Source organism: Lissotriton helveticus, chromosome 4_1 (assembly GCF_964261635.1).
Source record: "Lissotriton helveticus chromosome 4_1, aLisHel1.1, whole genome shotgun sequence".
Taxonomy (NCBI): domain Eukaryota; kingdom Metazoa; phylum Chordata; class Amphibia; order Caudata; family Salamandridae; genus Lissotriton; species Lissotriton helveticus.
This window is the reverse complement of record NC_136063.1, coordinates 1,659,450,139-1,659,470,965: the sequence shown is the minus strand read 5'-3', so window position 1 is coordinate 1,659,470,965 and position 20,827 is coordinate 1,659,450,139. Positions and strand designations below refer to the sequence as shown.

Below are 20,827 nucleotides of genomic sequence, written 5' to 3'. Positions count from 1 at the left end.
TGACGTGCTCTTCCCTTTGTTCTGACCGTCCTCTTCTTTCCGATTTCTGCGAGGAAGTCTGAAAAGATCGAGAGGGACGTGTATCAATATCTTGATATCTATCAGGTTTCTTTAGATTATCCCTATTTCTAAGGTTGTATCTTTTCTCAGAGGGCTCCCTCTGGGGAGACTTGCGTCCTTGGTCCGGAGATCTTTCTCTCCGCCGAGGAGACCTTCCTCTGGACTGGAATCTTTTTTCTTTGGGAGTGGATTGTTTATTTCCATCCCAGCTCTTTTTTGGAGTGTTTAGATTATTTTTAATAAATATTTTTTCAGGATTTTCAGTTAGTTGGGGTTTTACTGGTTTCCCACCCAAACTATCTCTTCCTAGTTCTTCATAGGATTTTTCTATGATTCTGGCAAGTTCAAATGGTTGTTCTGGTATATCTGTCTCTTTCAATTTCTGGCGGATCGCCACAGATGCTGCTTCCCCTTTTATGTTGGCTAATAATATAGCCGAGACCTGCTTGAAGTCTTTTAGTAATTTCATACCCAGAGTTAAAGCAGGTTCTGGACCGTATTCATTTTGAATCTGTCTTAGCACATCGGGTATTACAGCCGTGGACGGAACACCATGTGTTTTTGTGTAAATGGAAGCAAAGACTGTGCCCCAAGTGTCACAGTCCTCCACATGTGGTGCGATCCCCATTGGAAGGCAGATAGTCAGGATTCTGTGTTTCTCAGTAGGGGTAGTATCTGGAAATACCGCCTCTATTTGAGTGATTTTTTGTGCTAACCAGAATGGAATTTGTTCCCGTTTTATGGGTACTTTACCCAGACATGATTGTATGTTCTGTGGTGTTATTTTATTTGTATTCCCCTGATGAGGGGTCAGCTGTGGAATGTTAATAGCTGGTTGGACTGTTGAAGTCCGCATTACATATTGGACTCCTGGTCTACCTAGTGGACCGAGCCTGGTGATGTGATTATTATGTTTTAGGGCGCCTTTAAACCACAGCAGGTGCTCTTGGTATTTTAATGGGATTTCCACCTCCTCGAAAGGAGTGTATTCCTCCGGTGGTTCCTCTATTTTGTAATAGTGGAATTTGTGTGTGACAGCGTTTGCTGCTGGAAAAGTTTATCCATGAATAGAATACCTCTTTCTGCCGATATTCATGTGCCTCAATTACGAATACGACTATACCACCTCTCGATGTTAGTCCATTCTCTATCAGTTCAAGAGTTATAGTTTTTCTTATGTTGACCGGAATGATTATAGCATTCGGGTCGGTCTGCAGGAGACTATTATCATCCTCTAGGAGTTGAGTTGCTATTCTAGCTGTCTCCCTTTCTTCTTCACTTTCTGCAATTTTACTGACAGAAAGGTTTTTGTTGCAGATCAAGTTTCAAGGAAACAAAGATTAGGTGCACAATATTTTTGAAACACTGTATCCTTCAACGTTGACTAAACCAAAAACTATACATAGAAATCTCTTCCTACTAAGTTCCGGCGGATTTTAACCTTTTACCCACTCCAGACGTCTTTTGGAGTATTTACGGGAAAAAGGGTCTGTGTGAAAAAGCATGACTGAGTTACTCTAACGTCTTGTGTTAGATTTATCGCCTTACCAAATGTTGGGCGCCATGTAGTGTAGTTCCTATATTCCCAATAGGCTCTGCGCATTGGAACAATATATTCAGCAGTGTAGACGTAGGACTGAGGTTATCTAGGTCTCTACTGACTATATTAGACTTAAGTTTTGCCAGCTAGCTCAGAGGTCACTAGAAACTTTCTCGAATAAACCAGGAGGAGTTTAACCTCCCTGGATAGACAAGAAGGGATTAGCTTCTGACAACCATAAAACATGACAACTTTGCTCTCCCTGAATAAGAGTGTATCTCTAGAGTCGTGTGAAAACAAAAGATGTGCGTACTTAGTTTCACCAGAATGCAGAGAAAAGAGAGACGGGCGTTTTCAATAAAAGGTGTTATTTATTGAGCAGTCTTCTTCCTCATACAAGAGAAATGAATTGCCACGATTGTAATACTCATGGTAAAGTATGTACAGTAAAAGGAGGAGTATAAAATAATACTGTTAAAGCATTGATATGGTTTCTTAGCCATATGATACTTTAAAATAGATAAAATATATACATACATATATACATTGACTAACCGTACTCAACTGGTGCTTCTAAATACGCCTACCCCGGTGTACCTGACCTAAGCCTAATACGTGGGAGGGAGTAAGTAAGTAGCAGTTTAAGTTAAGTTTGTTTTGCCAAGAATCTGACTCAAGAATTCTCTGTAAGGGTTTCGTCCGTTCCGTACCTGGGTAATATAAAGCAGGAGGTCTGGTATCTCTCTCCCAGGACTCGATATCCCAGCAACCCGCAAGGGTAGGCTGGAAACGCCGGAGCTGGATTTCTCGGCAGGAGAAAAGACAGCGTCTTTCTCAGCGCGTCAAGGAGGAGGGGCAGCGTCCGTGGGCTCTCGCATCAGCTGGGCTTTCGGAAGTAGATAGCTGCTCTGCTCCAGAATTACCACCGTGTGTTTGCTTAAGGCAACGTTGGTATATTTATACCTGAAAGATGCCTGGGTTTGACGTAAGGTTGGACATAAGACGTCAATAAAGATGTCACTAAGAACTGGCCGTTCTTACAGTGCTTTACTGGAGTTCTAGGACGAAATCAAAACAAAGGCAAGGGGGATTTCCCAGGTTGCTGGAGGCTTGGTTTTGTTTAGAGAAATCGGTGTGCTTACTAGGGGGCTGGAGAAGTAGCCTTTCTTAATGTGACAGCATGTGCTACGACTTATGGATATGATTATTATGCCGTTGTATGGACATTATTGATTATAACCGGACAAGGGCATAAAATAGGAATATCGATTCAGGTTTCCTAGATAACACACTACAAAGTCATGTGTGATTTGAAAACAATCTTTGAACTAGTTTTGCCTTCTTGTTTGAACTTGAAGGACTAGGTTTGTATGTTCTGCTAAAGGCCCTGTGACAGAACTGGACTGAATATAAATTGACATTTTATATGTATACAATAGGGTTAGATAAGGTAGTGGAATTCCTGCATGCCTGTATATATTGGTAAGTATGGGAAAATCACAGGACATTATTGATGTTCTTATATATGTTCTTATATTTTCAGTTTAAAGCAGTCAAGTAAAATTATATTTGTCTTCCACAAAAGAACATATAGTGACACAGCTTGAGGTAGTTATTCTATCTTAGAGAGAAAGAGGTGTGCGTGTGCTTATAGCACGATATTTACGTCTCTTTATATTTACCTTTCAGAAATACCCAGTATCCTGTACAAGTATAGAGAGTTGGATATTCAGAGATTTCACAGTTATTTACACTGTTTCAGTTACATGTTACTGAAGGGGTCTCTTCGTCTTGTAGCATCTGATGGAGCGAGGTGAAGAAACAACATTTTGTATACCCCTAGTGAAGTCATTTCCTCATAACTGTAACCTTTATTAATTGTGTGGTTTGAAAAACTAATCAACGTAGTATAGAACGCACACACAAATACACGTGGGAATCTTAATCTGCTTGCATGGAAAACTATAACTGACTAATGTAGTAATGTCGTCATGTTGTTTATTAATACACAGCTTTAAATTATTCAAAAGCGGCATAAATGTGCTTTCTGTTTATGTATTTTGTGGCAAAAACATGGAGTTAGGTGAGTATATCATGCATATGTGTTTCTTATTTGCTATGTAACAACTAACAGGGAAAACCTTAGTATGGGGGGAAGTAAACAGAAGGGCTATATTTCAATAATTAACGTTTAATTGTGTCTGTTTCTATGATAGTTCCCGTTCTGGCCCGTGAGGTCTAGTAAAAAGATGGCTGCTTTATTAACTGTGAATGGAAGATAAACTGAGCATGCGCAGCCCAAGTCAAGACTGAATGTAAGCTGCCTGTGCCTGAACGAAAGCAGTTCAAGGACGACTTGCCCTGAAAGTCCTGATCACTGCCAACAGAACAAACATTTGAGTTACTGATCTTGGGAAAGGAACTTGTAATAACGAATCGAGGATGTGACTAGGCCAAAGACTTTCTCAAACAAAGGACTCTTTAAAATTTAGCTGATATTACAGAAAATGAATATTAGAATGATGAGGTGATGCTCATCCACCCTCAAATCGTCCAATCAGGACTTGAGTTTGTACAGACAGTTACTTTTTTAGATAGATAAAGTTAGTGAAAAAGGGTATAAAAAGTCGTGACTTTTCTAAAGGAAAAAACTCTTTCGATTTCCACCTGGGATGCTGTCGGAAATGCTGATTTTCCTGAGATGTAAGATTCTTGAATAAATGTTTATTTTCTTTGAATGAGAACTGAGTTTCAGTTGAGGTTATTAGTTAGGGAAGCTAGGAGAGAATTAATTTTGGGAACTATCTGTCTTTTGCTAATACTTGTGTCCTGAAACCTAAATAATAAGGTCTATTTCTGAATCTTTGAAATAAATGAATATAACAGTTTGAGATAAAAACTTTTACTCTTTTAAAGTTATTTTTGAATAAATAAATAAATAAAGCGAATAAACTGTTAGACATTCAAAACTTTGCTTTGAATACAAATTAGATAAATGGAGAATTAAGCTGGTCTTGTATTTTCCTTAGCCTAATTTTTACTAGCAGATCCATTGACCATAATGGTGGTGTGCCTGAATAAAATGTATTGTTAATAAAACCATGGTAAAATGCCTTTAAACTGCAGGTGTATATAGTATAAATATTTAGTTTTGATTTAGACTCTCCGCTATGATCCAGCAGCTCTCCTTTGAATCCCACCGATCCATGAAGTAGGATGAAAGTGTTTTGTGAGTAACTCACAGTGTCATGGGCCCCACTGATGAGTAATGTATGATTTGGTACTTCAGGGAAAGGTGATATGGTTTTAGAAAACATTTCTGGAGTAGCGCTGCATCAGTAATTACCTTGGTAGCAGAGCATTGGTTGCTATAGAATTAGCTAGGATTATGTATAAAGTGTTATATAAGGGTTTTGGTGTACAGAATCATGACTAACATCTGTTGAGTTCGTATTATGTTAAATGTAGTCCTGAAAAGGCTTCCGAGGATTGCATGTAGCTTGTGCCTCTGTCTGCAGGCAGAGGAAGTGTGACAAGTGAAGTCGCACATCGCATAGTCTGTTTCAAAAGGTAATATCGTTGTATATTACAGTGGTATCGTCGTATATCACAGTGGTGTCGTCGTATATCACAGTGGTGTCGTCGTACATCACAAGTTTAGGGACCGTAACATGTGCAAGGATAAATGCATAGCAAGGACAGTCTATAAAATCTTAGCTTTCAAGTACAGGGATCATTGTGTATCCCGATTTAAAACTTACTGCTGGGAGAGTAATAGAACTTAACCCGAGCTTGTGAGAGGGTAAAGGTAGAGGTAGGCACTGCTTTATCGGCAAGTGTAAAAATTCGGTGGTAGAGAAGAGGTAAGCGCTGTCTACTGGAAATACAGAATACTTGTGTGATTGAGAAAATTCTATCACTTTGTTTAGCAAAACAGACGAATGGAGTTGTTTTGTGTAAGTTACTAACCGATTCAGTTGTATATCTTGTAAATACGGCTTCTCGGAAAACCTTGTAAAGGAGGGGTCAGTCGAAGCTGCAGAAGCCGGAGCAGAAGCGGACGTCAAAAGTGTCACGCAGGGATTGGTCCTCGTAACCAAGACAGAGTAAGGGCTGATTGGTGCATCACGAAAAGCAGCAAAACTATTGGTTAAGCACTAAGGAGACGTATCTTGTTCTAATTGGTACGCTAGTGTAAACCGCGCTGTGATAGGTTGGTGTTACGGAACAGCAACAGAGGAGTACGCGATCTTTTAAAAGACAGCGAATTTACAGAAAAAAGGATTACTATTATGGAGAAGAAAAGGAGAAACCTTCATGGTTTAAGAAATTGAGAAATGTGTTTGTAAAGGACAAGGCGATAGTAACAAGAGAGGGAAAATTACTTCCTCTGCCGAAAACGCCTGCTTCCTATATGTTGTCAAAATATGGTTACCATACATGTGTTTGGTTAGGGAATTGGGCAAGGTATACCAGGAACGATGGTGCGTTAGCTTTTCCAGAGGTCGGATCTTTTAATTTGGCAGTTTTGCGAAACTTGAGAGAGAGGATGATGAAGCTTGAGCCAAGACCTAGACCGACTCAATTTGAAGCCCTAGTTGAATGGGAGGATGAGATGCACGAAATGGGGAGAGAGAGGTCAGAAAGACATCTCAGACCAAGAAGTTGATTGCGTGGATTATGGGGATAGACACATAAGAGTAGAATGCGCAGATGGAGAAATGCTGACATGTGTGATGGAATGTATCCAGTCAGATTAGTGGATGAATATGAAGGGCGGAAATGTACAGAGAAGAGGACAAATGTGGAAACAGGGAAAGAAGGTTATTGTGATAGTGAGTCAGAGGATACCGTGCTGGAAGAAATATTAAATAGGAGACCGCCCCCATATCAACCGGGTTCTTTATGGACCACACCTAATGCTCCACCAGTATAAGATAGAATTAATGAAACCCCAAGACAATTTTCTAATTTTAGAGATATACCAGAAAGAGTAGAAATGAGATATAATCCAGACGCCTCAATGACAGAAACAAGACTTACCGGTACTCCTAAGCAAAATAACGAAAGAGGAAGTGTAAATAGAGTAGAAAAACGGATTGAAGAACTAACAAGTGCTTCTGAATATATACGATCAAAAAATGAATTGACAGAAAAGATACAAGAGCTTACGTAAAATATAGAAGCAGTAACAGTCCCAGTAACGATAGGACCTGTAATCCCAGTGTTTGAAAACCATAGAATAAAGGAGCCAAGTTTGACAATCCCTTTACAGCAAAGTTTGCAAAAGGTAAAAGAAATTATTTATCCAGATTTGTCAGAAATTAGACGAGCAAGTAATGTAAATCTGCCTGACTTAACTTTTAATCAGAGTTTACCCTATAAGTATGCAACTGGAGCAGAATCTGATTCTGCTACACCTGAAAAGAGCATAGAGAAAATAGATGTAACACAGACTTCTATAGGACCAACAGAACAAGAATTAAGTGATTGGCTTAAATCTTTGAAATTAAAAGAACATGAACCTAAAGTATTAGATGTGGCAAGTTTAAAAATCGATATGGATGAATTAATTATTGGAACGGACAGATTAAAAACGTACCAAGATGATGAACTCATGTTCATGTGTAAAAGTATAACATGGAAAGCGAAGTCCATACATGATCAATTAAAAGGATTAGCAAATTAATTTGAAGTAGAATTCACAAAGAATAAAACATTGCAGAAATCCTACAGAGTAGACTTTTCAGAAAAAGACATTGAAAATATGAATACTGCAAGAAGGTTAACCCAAATAAAAGAATTAATTGTATTAGTAAGGAGATGTGAATAAGTGGAGAATAAAATGGGCAAAGATGAAAGAAGAGGCCAGTGATAAATCTACATTACCGTTCCCTGTGAGAGAAAAGGAAACAGTTGCAAATGTATTCCCTATGAGAGAAATACCTTGAGAAGGTTATGTACATGTTCCTTGGAGTAGGCAGGATATATTATCATTTACATATGATTTTCCCAGATTGAGAGAAAAACCAGTAGAATGGTATCGACAGGTAGATCGATTTGTGAAAGTTTCAAAAGCTATTATAGGTTGATTTGGATGGATTATTTGACATAGTTGTACCAGCAGATCTGTGGACTGAGTACAAGATTTGGCCGAAGGAGGAATATCCCAGAGACAAAGTAACAGGTGCTCCGTCACCTGAAGTATTGCGAAAATACGAACAAGTAATAGCATTTTTGAAGAATGAAATTCCACCAAAAGAAACAGATTGGGTTAAAATAGACAGAACTATACAGGAATCAAAAGAATCTGTGCATGCATTCTATGAAAAACTGTTGTTGGTGTTTAAACAATACAGTGGATATGAAGAACTGAGCGAAAAAGACAGGAGTCATTTTGTGTATCGATTTGTATATGGTTTAAGACCAGAAATTGGAGATATGATTAAACACAGTTTAATAGGATGGCAATCGAGTACAGTGGATGAGGTATTGAGACAGGCTAAATATTGTAGTGATGAAATTGAAGCTAAACAAAAGAAATTAAAGGAGAAAGCTATGTCGGCACAAGTGAAGGTAGCAGAACACCAAGTAGCACAATTGGAAAATAAAAATACAGATGCAAGTCAAGAAAATTTAAGGGAAATGTTAACAACACAAAATTGGTAGGAAATATAAAAGACCTTAAGAAAAAGTATCCTTGTCATATTTGCGGCAGAATGGGGCATGGAAGAAAGAGTGTCCACCAAGAGTTAATCCCAAAAATACATCATTAAATCCACAGGTGCAGCATTAGGTAATTCAACAGCCACCGCAACAGCAGCAGATAGTTACTCAGCAAAGTCAGGTGCCACAACAGCCACTTCCACATAGTGTAAATCTACAGAGATACAGTGCAGAGACAGGATTCAGCGGAGGCGAGCAGGTAAACCGATCGCCCAGAGTGAATGTGAGTCCCCAGTATTGGTTGCAAGAGGAAGGCGGGAGTGAGTTGGATGAAAGTTTCTGACGGTGCCTGAGAGAGGGAGAAGAGTGTGTGCTTGCAGCTACTCTTGAGGTAGATCAGTCTGGCCAATTTGTTAACGGAAAGGTGAATGATGTAGAAATAACTTTCCTAGTGGACACTGGTGCTACCCGTTCCACTGTGTCAGTGGAAGTCCAAAATCTTCCTCTCTCGGGAGACCACATCCAAGTTGTAGGTGTAGCTAATAGACAGATTAAAACCTCTTTAACACAACCAGTTGAAGTAGGAATTAGACATTTCAAAGACATGCACCGATTTGTGGTGTGTGATGGTAGCCCCGTAAATCTGTTAGGACGAGACATTTTGTGTAAGATGAACTGTGCCATATATTGTTCACCGGATGGCATAGAACTGCAAACCCCATATGAAGATAGCTTGTATAAAATGACCATGCTAATGATTGAGGCAGAGAAAATTAAGTTGTTTCCTGTGTTTGATCGAGAAAAGATACCAGATGAATTGAAAAAGGTGGTGAAAGAGAAGGTGTGGGATTTCACAGGAGAATATATTGGATTAATGAAAGACGTAGATCCTGTAAAAGTCTCTATAAAAGAAGGTGCGAGTTACCCGAACGTTCCCCAATACAAAATGACAGCAGAGATAATTGAAGGAATAACTCCAGTAATAAACAAAATGATGGATCAAGGCATACTGAAGGAGATAGAATGTAGTCCTTGTAATTCACAGATAATGGGATTGAAAAAGCCAAACGGAACATTTAGGATTGTTCAAGACCTTAGAAAGGTTAATAAAATAGTTATCCCATGTTGTCCAATCGTACCACATCCAGCAGTGATTTTATATCAAATGCCCCATGATGTAGAATGGTACACTGTGATTGATCTGTGTAATGAGTTCTTTACTGTTTCGTTGCACCCAGAAAGCCAGCCAATATTTGCGTTCCGGTTCGGAGATCGTATTTTGGCATGGCGCCGAATTCCTCAAGGGTATACTGAGAGTCCATCTATCTTTAATCAGTTGCTAAAGAAATGACTAGAAAGTTTGAGCATGCCTGGAGAGTCTGTATTGGTTCAGTACATTGACGATCTTCTAGTGGCATCAAGGACAAAAGATGCATGTGTAACAGATACCGTTGCATTGTTGAATCATTTGGCAGAGGAGGGACATAAAGTGTCTCCATCAAAATTACAATTTTGTCAGAAAGAAGCGCAATACTTAGGTCATAAGATTGCCAAAGGAATCAGACAAGTCACTGCAGAAAGAATCAAAATGATACAGGGAATGCAGCCACCAAAAACCCAAAGGCAAGTAAGGATGTTCCTAGGAATGGTAGGTTACTGTAGACAGTGGATTAGTGGATTTTCACTGATAGCAAAACCATTACAGAGATTAACCAGAGCAGATTTCAGAGGCCCTATAGTATTGACCAAGACTGAGATGGAAGCATCTGAACAGCTAAAAACAAGTTTATGTGAAGCACCAGCTTTAGGGATGCCCGACTATGAAAAAGAGTTCGAACTGGACTGCAGTGAACGAGAAGGATGTGCATTGTCAGTGGTAATTCAAAGACATGGAAAACTGAGAAAGCCAATTGCATATTCCTCAGCTGTTTTGGATTCAGTTGCAAAGGCGTTGCCAGGTTGCCTGAAAACTGTAGCAGCTACAAGCGTAAGTCTAGAACAGAGTAAAGGAATAGTGATGGGATTTCCTGTGAGGTTGTATGTACCTCATTCTGTGGAGATTCTCCTCACTAGGACAAAGACCCAGTATCTCACCAACAATAGGATGACAAAATACGAGAAGGTAATTCTGGGAGCAGAAAATGTGACAATCTCTAGATGTGTCAACATAAATCCTTCTACGTTGTTACCCGACACCATGGAAACTCAAGTAAGAAATGAGGTTGATCATAAAAGCCTAGATGTTCTTGAATACTGTACCAAACCAAGACCAGACATTAGAGATGAGCCATTGTCTGAATCAGATTACATAATGTTTGTTGATGGGTCGTGTCTGAGAACAAATGAAGGTGTTTTAAGTGCTGCATATGCAGTTTGCACAGTGGCAGATGTACTGGAAGCATCTTGTCTGAAAGGAATTCGTTCTGCTCAAATAGCAGAATTGATTGCTTTGATTTGAGCATGTGAATTGGTAAAGGAAATAAAGGTTACCATAGTGACTGACAGTCAGTATGGATTCGGAGTTGTCCATGACAAAGGACTACTGTGGTCCCAAAGAGGTTATTTAACTTATGCAGGATCTCCCATTCGTAATGCTGAGTTTATGAAGATGTTGCCCGATGCCATACAATTGCCTGATAAAATAGCAGTAGTTAAATGTGCTGCTCACAAAAAGGGGTATGATTATATCACCCGAGGTAACAGGTATGTAGATTCAATTGCAAAATATTGTGCCAGAAATCTTGCATCCATAACTCGGTACAGGAGCAAAGAACATGTTCCTTTAATGCTAACCACAGTAGTTGGGACTTGGCAGGAAGTGAGGCAAATGCAGGAAGAAGCTGATGAGGAAGAGAAAAACGTCTGGTTAAAGGCAGGATGTAGGCAAAGAGAAGAAGATGAAATTTGGGTTTACAAAGATAAAAGACCAGTAATGCCTGATAGCATGATCTCAAATATGGCCCGAATGTACCATGGTGAAGCTCATGTTGAGAGGTATGCCATGCTTCGTCTATTTAGACAGACATAGTATAATTCTAAGTTTAGGATGATTGCTGAAAGCCTGTGCCAGAGATGTTTGGTGTGTCAGCAATTTAATCCGAACAGAAAAACAATTGTGAGTCTGGGAACCATATGACGGGAGGGAGGTCCATTTACAAGAATGCAATTGGATTTCATAGAATTTCCACCTTGGATTGAGTCCACATGAGATTTTAATGGGCAGAGTGATGAGACAAGCATTTGTACCAGTTGATAAACTGTTAACTATTAATGATGACATCATACTGGATTACTGCAAAAATCTGTCTGATGTGGTGACTTTTGTGTTCCATCAGGTGGGAACTGAATCAAACACGAAAGAGAAACATCCAGCTCATGATCTAGTTCCTGGAGATTGGGTTCGGCTAAAGGTACATCGCAGAAGAAACTGTTTGGTGCCTCGCTGGCAGAGACCAAGACAAGTTATACTGGTCAGCACCACTGCAGTTAAATGTGCCGGAGTAAAAAGATGGGTGCATGCAAGCCACACCATCCGTGTGCCTGAACCTGAGAATCCAAACGAAGAAGGTGAAAGCACAACTGATTCTGATTCTAAAGGTGAACCAGAGAGAAATCCAGATACTGAAGCTTGACAAGAATGTCGACATCTGGAAGTATCAGATGCTAGCTCTGCGTCTGAGGGAGAAGGAGAAATTGTCGAAATACCAAATTCTGAAGATCAATCTGAAAATCGAGATTTGGTAGAGACTCGGAGAGTGGAACATTAACACCATGGAACCTAGACAAAAAGAGTTTGTAAAGGAGATAATTGGCTTAAAGGGAATGATGGACTGAGATTTAAACTGGTTACTAAAGCAAGAAAACCAGAAGATCAAGTAAATTAAATAACCAGTCAAAATGAGTAATTGGGAAAAAGAATAGAAGTTGTTCAAAGGCCAAAAAGACTGAGAAGACCAAACCAGAAATACAAGTCACCTGAATGGTCATACATTATTTTGCCTCCGATTGAAGAAGTAAACAGTAGCCAAGAGAACTTATACTGCCCAAAGTCAATTGGGAAAAGTGAATAAAGAACTGAATCACAGAGAAACATAATAATTGATTAAAGGTACAAGGTAAAGACAAAACCTGAAATCCTGCCATAAAGAGAACATTGTAAGTGAAAGGTAAAAAACCTATAGATAACAAAAGGTTTAAGAGAATTGTAAAAGCAGAGTGTAAAAAAAAAAAAAAAAATAGCTAACAATGTTCTATTTTTAGAAAATGGTGTAGAATGTGTTTAATGTGTACGGGACTATTAATATTGATATGGATAATTTTAGCTATTGTCATTCCTTTCCAGGATAACTTAGTGAAGTTAAAACATAATGTGAGCTCAAATTAACAAAATGTTGAATAAAAGACTAACAAACAGCATGTATATTGACCAGAAATGCATCAAGATAGGTCAATCAGTGACTACACCAAAAACACGTTTTCAAGATTGTTGTCTGAATATGTTAAGACCATGGATGCTAGTGACTGCTATGTCTGCGTGAAATTACCTGCATCTGTTTCAGAAGGGGGGTGACGTATCATCACCTTCCACTTACATTTGGCGTCACGTGTAGTGTAATTGCAAGTTTGTTTTATCAAACAGGGAAATTAGAGTATTATTATTCAAATTCAGATGATGTATTTGCAAAATTTAAAGTAATTAATGCCATGAATAAAGTAAAGCCAGATAAAGTAATGGGGGAATTCTTTTTGGAAATGGATTAATTGAGCCATGAATATGAGCTCAAGAAAAATTTGACTTGTAAAATGAGAAGTGAGGAATAGACATTTTTAGATATGGTTGAAGAGAGAAGAAGTGCTTATAAATGTAGTGAAAAAGTGAAACATGAGAAATCCAAATATTGGGCATTTGAAGATGAAAATCTTGATGATAGAAATGTGAATGTGGCCATAAGTATAGACACTCCATTATTAGGGGAATTCTGTACTAGAAGAGACAACACTGTGTATGACAATTATTTTGTGGGAGCAAGTCAATGTAAAGACACTTATTGAATAATAGGGGGTTGGGGATTTAAAGGAGGTAAAGATCCAGCTTTCCCTGGCATATACTTTATATGTGGGAACAAAGCTTATTATAGATTACCAGACCATTGGTACGGGACATGTTATGTGGGTCGGGTCATTCCTAAAATCTTTCATGTAGATAGAGGTACTAATGGAATATATGAGATAGGTAAACTTTTAAGTCGTAGAAAAAGAGAGAGTGTAATTGAAATAATAGGTGATATTTTTGGAGCACTGATACCAGCAGTGGGAATATCTTTTAATGCAAATCGAATTCGAAGATTGTCAACGATAGTAGATCGTTTGTCAACATACACAGCAGGTGGATTTTTAATGGTAAATACTGAAATGGTTGCTATGAGAGCTATGGTGATGCAAACTCGTCTTGCTCTTGATATAATATTGGCAAAAGAAGGAGGAGTTTGTGGAATTTTGAAGGTACAACACTGTTGCACCTATATTCCAGACAAAAGTCAAAATATTGAAAAGTACATTACAAATATTACAGAATTGCATAAGGAAATTGAACCACTGCTGGAGGTTGACGGTGTTCTTGAACGACTTGGTAAAAGTCTTTCAGCAGTTAAACATTGGTTTCAAGAAATAGGTAGTTCAATTATAGGTAAAATATGAATCCCAGTAACAATAATAGTATTAGTGTTTTTGATGTTAAGATTATGTTGCATAAATAGAAAAAGAAGGAATGTTAGAAAGTCAATAAAGAAAGCAATTCAAGAAAAACGAGTAAGAGAAAGAGAAAACTGTGATATACAAATGGAGGAATTTCAAGAAAAAGTCTTTAAAGAAACCAGAGAAGAAGATACTAGAGTATAAACTGTACTAATCTGAAGAACTTGAAACATGTTTGGATAAAAATTTGTAAAATTTTGGGAGATATTTGGTGATAAGATCACCAAAGGAGGGAGTTGATGGAGCAAGGTGAAGAAACAAAATTTTGTATACCCCTCGTGAAGTCATTTCCTCATAACTGTAACCTTTAATAATTGTGTGGTTTGAAAAACTAATCAACGTAGTACAGAATGCACACACAAATACACGTGGGAATATTTATCTGCTTGCCTGGAAAACTATAACTGACTAATTTAGTAATGTCGTCATGTTTTATTAATGCAAAGCTTTAAATTAATCAAAAGCGGCATAAATGTGCTTTCTGTTAATGTATTTTGTGACAAAAACATAGAGTTCGGTGAGTATATCATGCATATGTGTTGCTTATTTGCTAGGTAACAACTAACAGGGAAAACCTAAGTATGGTGGGGGGTAAACAGAAGGGATACATTTCAACAATTAACGTTTATTTGTGTTTGTTACTATGATAGTTCCCGTTCTGGCCCGTGAGGCCTTGTAAAAAGATGGCTGCTTTATTAACTGTGATTGGAAGATAAACTGAGCATGCGCAGCCCAAGACAAGACTGAATGTAAGCTGCCTGTGCCTGAACGAAAGCAGTTCAAGGACGACTTGCCCTGAAAGTCCTGATGACTGCCAACAGAACAAACATTTGAGTTACTGATCTTGGGAAAGGAACTTGTAATAACGAATTGAGGATGTGACTAGGCCAAAGACTTTCTCAAACAAAGGACTCTAACATTTTGCTGATATTACAGAAAATGAATATTAGAATGACGAGGTGATGCTCATCCACCCTCAAATCATCCAATCAGGACTTGAGTTTGTACTGACAGTTACTTTTTTAGATAGATAAAGTTAGTGAAAAAGGGTATAAAAAGTCGTGACTTTTCTTAAAAACGCTTTCGATTTCCTCCTGGGATGCTGTCGGAAATGCTGATTTTCCTGAGATGTAAGATTCTTGAATAAATGTTTATTTTGTTTGAATGAGAAATGAGTTTTAGTTGGGGTTATTAGTTAGGGAAGATAGGAGTGAATGAATTTTGGGAACTATCTGTCTTTTGCTAATACTTGTGTCCTGAAACCTAAATAATAATGTCTATTTCTGAATCTTTGAAATAAATGAATATAACAGATTGAGATAAAACTTTCACTCTTGTAAAATTACTTTTAAATAAAGAAATAAATAAAGCGAATAAACTGTTAGACATTCAAAACTTTGCTTTGAATAACAATTAGATAAATGGAGAATTAAGCTAGTCTTGTATTTTTCATAGCCTAATTTTTGCTAGCAGATCCATTGACCATAATGGTGGTGTGTCTGAATAAATTGTCTTGTTAATAAAACCATGGTAAAATTCCTTTAAACTGCAGGTGTATATTGTATAAATATTTAAGTTTGATTTAGACACTCTGCTATGATCCAGCAGGTATCCTTTGAATCACACCGATCCATGAAGTAGGATGAAAGTGTTTTGTGAGTAACACACAGTGTCATGGGGCCCACTGATGAGTAATGTATGATTTGGTACTTCAGGGAAAGGTAATATGGTTTTAGAAAACATTTCCGGAGTAGCGCTGCATCACATACCACTACAACCTGCAGCCTTCCTTTACCCCACAGGTGACAAGGGAGAGTGTGGAGTCCTGTGCCTCAGTTTTCTCTCTTTTACATTCCCCTTTCATCGATTCTACCTCTGACTCACATGTTCTATTATATGTGCTCACTTGTGGAGATTGTGTGAGATGGAAAAGAAATATCTTGTCTGTTCGATTTTGCACATAAGGTTAGTGCAAAACCTGACATTTTCCTCCATTGCTGGTTGCCTCCTGGGATGTCCTAGGTCCTCTGGTTTTCTACAGCTAGTATGTAACTTAACTTTTTCCCTTTCTTCTTTGACCTCACTTTTGTAAAATAAATTCTTGACTTCACTCTCAACAGTATATTGTGCTTTAAGGCCTTCTAAAAGATTTGTTTCAGGAGGTACTCATCTGTAATCTTAAGGCTTTTATTTTGTCAACTTGAGCACTTAAAACATCTGGTGAGGAGGTTAATTTTTCTATAATAGTGGCACCAGCACAGCTTTTAGCTTGAATTCTATCGTTTTACTAACTCCTAAGATACATTGTTAAGACTCTCTATTTTTATATAGTTGAGAACTGAAAGAGATCAATTTTAAGATCAAATGTATTAGACTGAAAATTAAGAGCACTAATTGTTGGGTTGATGATTGAGTCCTCGGTGGACCATAAAGTATGTAAAATCGTCCCCCAAATAACTGGCAGTAGACTTCTTCATGTTGACCTCTACATTACTTTGCTAAATGCTCTCACGATGCAGAGCTGCCTCCATTGACACAAGATGAAAGTTACCATTGCCAAGAGCCTTTTCTGGACTTTTGCCCACAGAAAAAGAAGCATCCGAAAACTGGATCCAGAGAGTCTGCATCTATTAGTACCAAAGTGGCGATCGACTAAGTTAACAGAATAAATGCTGAGGTAATAGCCAAATTCTCTTTGCTGTGTAAAACTGTCCCAGGTGGTTGGTGAGCAAATACTTGTGACAGAAAAAAAAGCTCTTTAATAAATATAACCGATAGATTTTTAAAGTGTTTTTTCGTTCTGTTACAGTTGTTTTATCTTTGCGCTAATATCGGTCATTTGTAAGCAATCACACATTTTAATCCAGAGATAAAAGTAAAATATTATAAAGAAGGGAAGGTCCCATGCCAGATCGGAGGTCAGCGGGGCAATGTTTCTGGCATTTTAGTCAGAAGGCAGGATGGTGACGTATTGTGTGTATGGAACGCATGTTGTTATTGTGCATCTCGAGAGGGGAAGTTGATCTTAAACCAGCATTGGACCACGACTACTGAGTATTAGTCCTGCACGCAAAACACATCTTCAACGCATGTCTTACCACCTTCTTCTTCCCTGAATTTGAACCTCTCAGAGGGGGATTAGGTTATGCAAACAGAGCTTGGGCATTGCAGGTAAATTAGAGTGCAAAGTGCTGAATGCCTGAGCCAAACCTTTACACCCCACTCCAGGGGAAGAGTTAACTTTATACCAAGTTTGAACCCCAAGTACTAGTCTTAAGCGCTATCACTTCACCTCAAGCTTCATTGCCCCTTGCTTCACTGGCACGGGACTTCTGAGAGGGAGATTTACTCAGCCAAATGGAGGTCAAGGTAATCAGGAGAGGAAGATGCTTAATGTCCGAGTCAAGCCTTTTTATGAGAATTACACACTACACATTTCTACAAAGGAGACATGATTTTAGAAAAGTGAAAGAAACTTCTAGACAACAACATAGGAGAGTACTGCTGAACCCTACAAACATGAAAGAAACAGAGGGAGAAATCATTAATTCAAAGTCTAACCACTTCCAAACTGGAAATTTCTAAATCATAAACACTGACAGCAAACATATATTACCACTCTGTAAAGGACCCCAAAACTCCACAGACTTAATAACAGAATCCAACTACCTAATATACCACAGAAGTGAAGATAACACATATGCAAAATAATTAACCACATGGCATTGCTTTAAAGCAACATATTTTATTTTTTTAACATGCATCTGTTGCAGATTTAAACTGTGAAGATATTGCCTAGACTTGTTTGTTGGCTTTCAGAACCAAGTTAAAAACTGGCTTCACTCTCTCAGAATTCACTGTTTTTCCCACAAAAGTATCCTTAGAATAAGCATATATCCTGCCCCACCACGTTCAAATGGATCTTGCGAATTAGACTTATGGCGTTCACTGCCTAGATATGGGGCTTTCTTTTCCTTACTGTGCTCCTACTGAGTCATATAGGCACACACAAGCATCAGTTAGTGACAGCCTACATTTGAAGTGACACCGAAATGGCTATAGGTGTCTATTACAGTTACATAGCCTTTTAAGTCCGATAGTTTTGCTAACCCCGTTACTTAACCCATATGGGTGTCTTTGCCGCCCTGCAGAGGTACCTTTTTTAAGTAACATGTAGTTTGTATATTGTTTGGATCACTTTTTAAAGAATAATACACATACATTTGTCACAACTATACGGGGAAGGGGTGTAGTGTTGTTGCATCCGTCACTTGCACTCAAAATCAACTAATCAGTTTTTAGGAGCACACAAGGCCCATTACATCTCCTCAGTAAGTTATTCAAATGTCTGATTAGTTAAGTACTTCAAATTACCTGTGTGCAGCCTCTAAGAAACAATGCTGTAAGCCCACTGCATCCTTTAACCAGTGCTTCAACGCCATCTTTTGTGATCTGATCACACCAAGAAATATTCAAATGTTCCAAATTTCTGCAACCGTCGCTGGATAATGCAAAAATAGACAGGACAGTTCACATGCCATTAAAGTAGGGTTGCATCATCATGCTAACAACACGTTTCATTACGAAATAATGGGGTGACTCATACTAGTCCAAGGACCTGGGTAATGCTCCGGATAGAAAACAATGGTCCTAGACTAGTTCCCTTAGGAAGGTATTCGTTAAGTCAATATCTATGAACATGATACACATAGAACTCAAGTTACATATAAGTCCAGTCCTGACTGGAGGAGTACAGTCCTGACTGGAGAGTACAGCGCTGATCACCGGGACTGCGCTATGGAGGCTTACTAAGATGTCTTAATCCACCAATGTTAGGATTCAATCAACACTGTTGTCCTGAAAACTACACATTGTAATTCAATACCTATTCTAAATCACCGCTACAACTATCCGCACCACCACCTGAGGGGCTGTAATCCTGACTTCGCCTTGATATAGGTTGTTCCCCCCCCGCCTCCCTGTGCTGAGGAAGACCCGCCTGCAGAGGATACAAACCACCCTCTATGCGCCAGGGTAGAAACTTCAACACTTCCCCCTTAGTGGGCCTGTACCCTCCTTCACCCCATCCCTACCTCTTTACAGAAGATTATACTCTGTACAACATCAAGAGCCAGAAAAGTACTTTCGAATCCATGAGAGACAGGTACCATTGAAAAAACTGGTGTTACTGAAAACCATGACCAGTTTCTTAGAGGCTGCACACAGGTAATTTGGAGTGCTTAACTAATCAGACATTTGAATAACTGTATCATGTTCATAGATTTTGACTATCTTCCTAAGGCAATTAGTCTGGGACCATTGTTTCTATACCTAACAACACGTTTCAGGCAAGAGAAAAACATGAAGAATATTGCTACTAAAGCACTGGACAGATACCAGCAAAAGAGAGAGTCTCTATTCTGTGCTGGTTATCTTAGGAGTGAGCAGGAACAAAAAAAAAAAAGCAAATCTGGTTATAACTGACTCATTCTGAGATTGCAACGTTCATTAGCAGTCAGTGTCACTGGCATATCATTCTTATTGCTTCCTATATGTATCCTTAACAAAGTCTTTGATGAAGAGAAGAAAATGTGTTAATTGTTACACAATGCTGTAATAAAGTGGTTCTTAACCTTTAACTTTTGACTTCTGTGGTCCCCCACTGAATCATTATTGAAATCCAGAGACCCCAACTGAGTCAGTATTAAAATCTGGGGACCCCCAACCTAAGCAATGTTGATAATGTTAACTGCAAAACAATACACACACATACAGGAACAAGTATTCATCAAACAAATACACAAATTATAAAACATTTTATTAAATTCACAAACAAACAAAATTGCACTTTGAGTTGGAAGGTTATAGCTTTTCTAAATTCAATTAAGGCCACATACGGTTCATACTATACTCTGTTAAATGCACTTGTACGGTGCTCAATAATCTGAGCTTCCAATTTTACATTGATTCACATTTACAGAACGTTTTAACATTTTCAATGTTCCTTCCTTCCTTCCTCATTTATATACACTTTATTAATCTGTTAATATTATTTAATTTTTTAACCAGTCTGTTGCAGACCCCCAAGGGTCCCTGAACCACAGGTTAAGAATCACTGCTGTAATGCATCATCCTGTGCATCCATTCTAACAAATATAGAGATACCTAGCAACACATAGCAGTGATAAATTGCCAAATTATGTATGTGGATAAACAGTTAAATGGTCATCAAGTCCTATGTAATCTTGTGCCCACTCATGCAAACCATTACAAGCACCCCAAATGCAATGTTCACGACCTCACCTGTGCTGTGTCAGATGACATCATTTATGACATCACTGGTGAGATTACATACAACTTCAATAAGGACATTATCATTAATACATTAGCTTTCTTTATTTAGATTTTTATAATTATTTAATGTGTTGATACATTCGAGTTATTGACTGTTATTCACAATATGCAGACCTGGGGATGCTTTCAGGTGGAAATTAGTGCTTCAATGTGAGGGTGTGAGATATAGTTTGCTCAGATAACCATATCTAGCCTAGTTTAGTTTAAGGGTTTGCTATTCTGTTTAGTAAACCTAAATGCAAGTGTGTTTTAAGGGAATTCCGACTTTTTAAACATATGTTAATGTCTTATAAGCAGAAGAAAACACAATTTACCATTTTCTAAAACATATATATTGTATTTTTGTTTTTTTCATGATATACTTAATACCGCTTTTGACATTATCAAATGAAAACCCTGATAATGCCTTCATAGTGGTTAAACTGGTCGAAGAAATGCCCCTTGTTAGTCTCA

General features: G+C 38.3%; 1 protein-coding gene across 1 annotated transcript in view; it reads right to left on the bottom strand.

Annotated features, from left to right (window-relative positions):
- The window catches only part of FBXL2 (F-box and leucine rich repeat protein 2), a 477,680-nt gene that overhangs the window by 277,536 nt on the left and 179,317 nt on the right, over positions 1 to 20,827 (bottom strand). Inside the window, exon 8 of the mRNA XM_078688338.1 lies at positions 18,395 to 18,521. Within this exon, the coding sequence (XP_078544464.1) occupies positions 18,395 to 18,521 (127 nt within the window). The remainder of the gene's footprint in view (positions 1 to 18,394; positions 18,522 to 20,827) is intronic.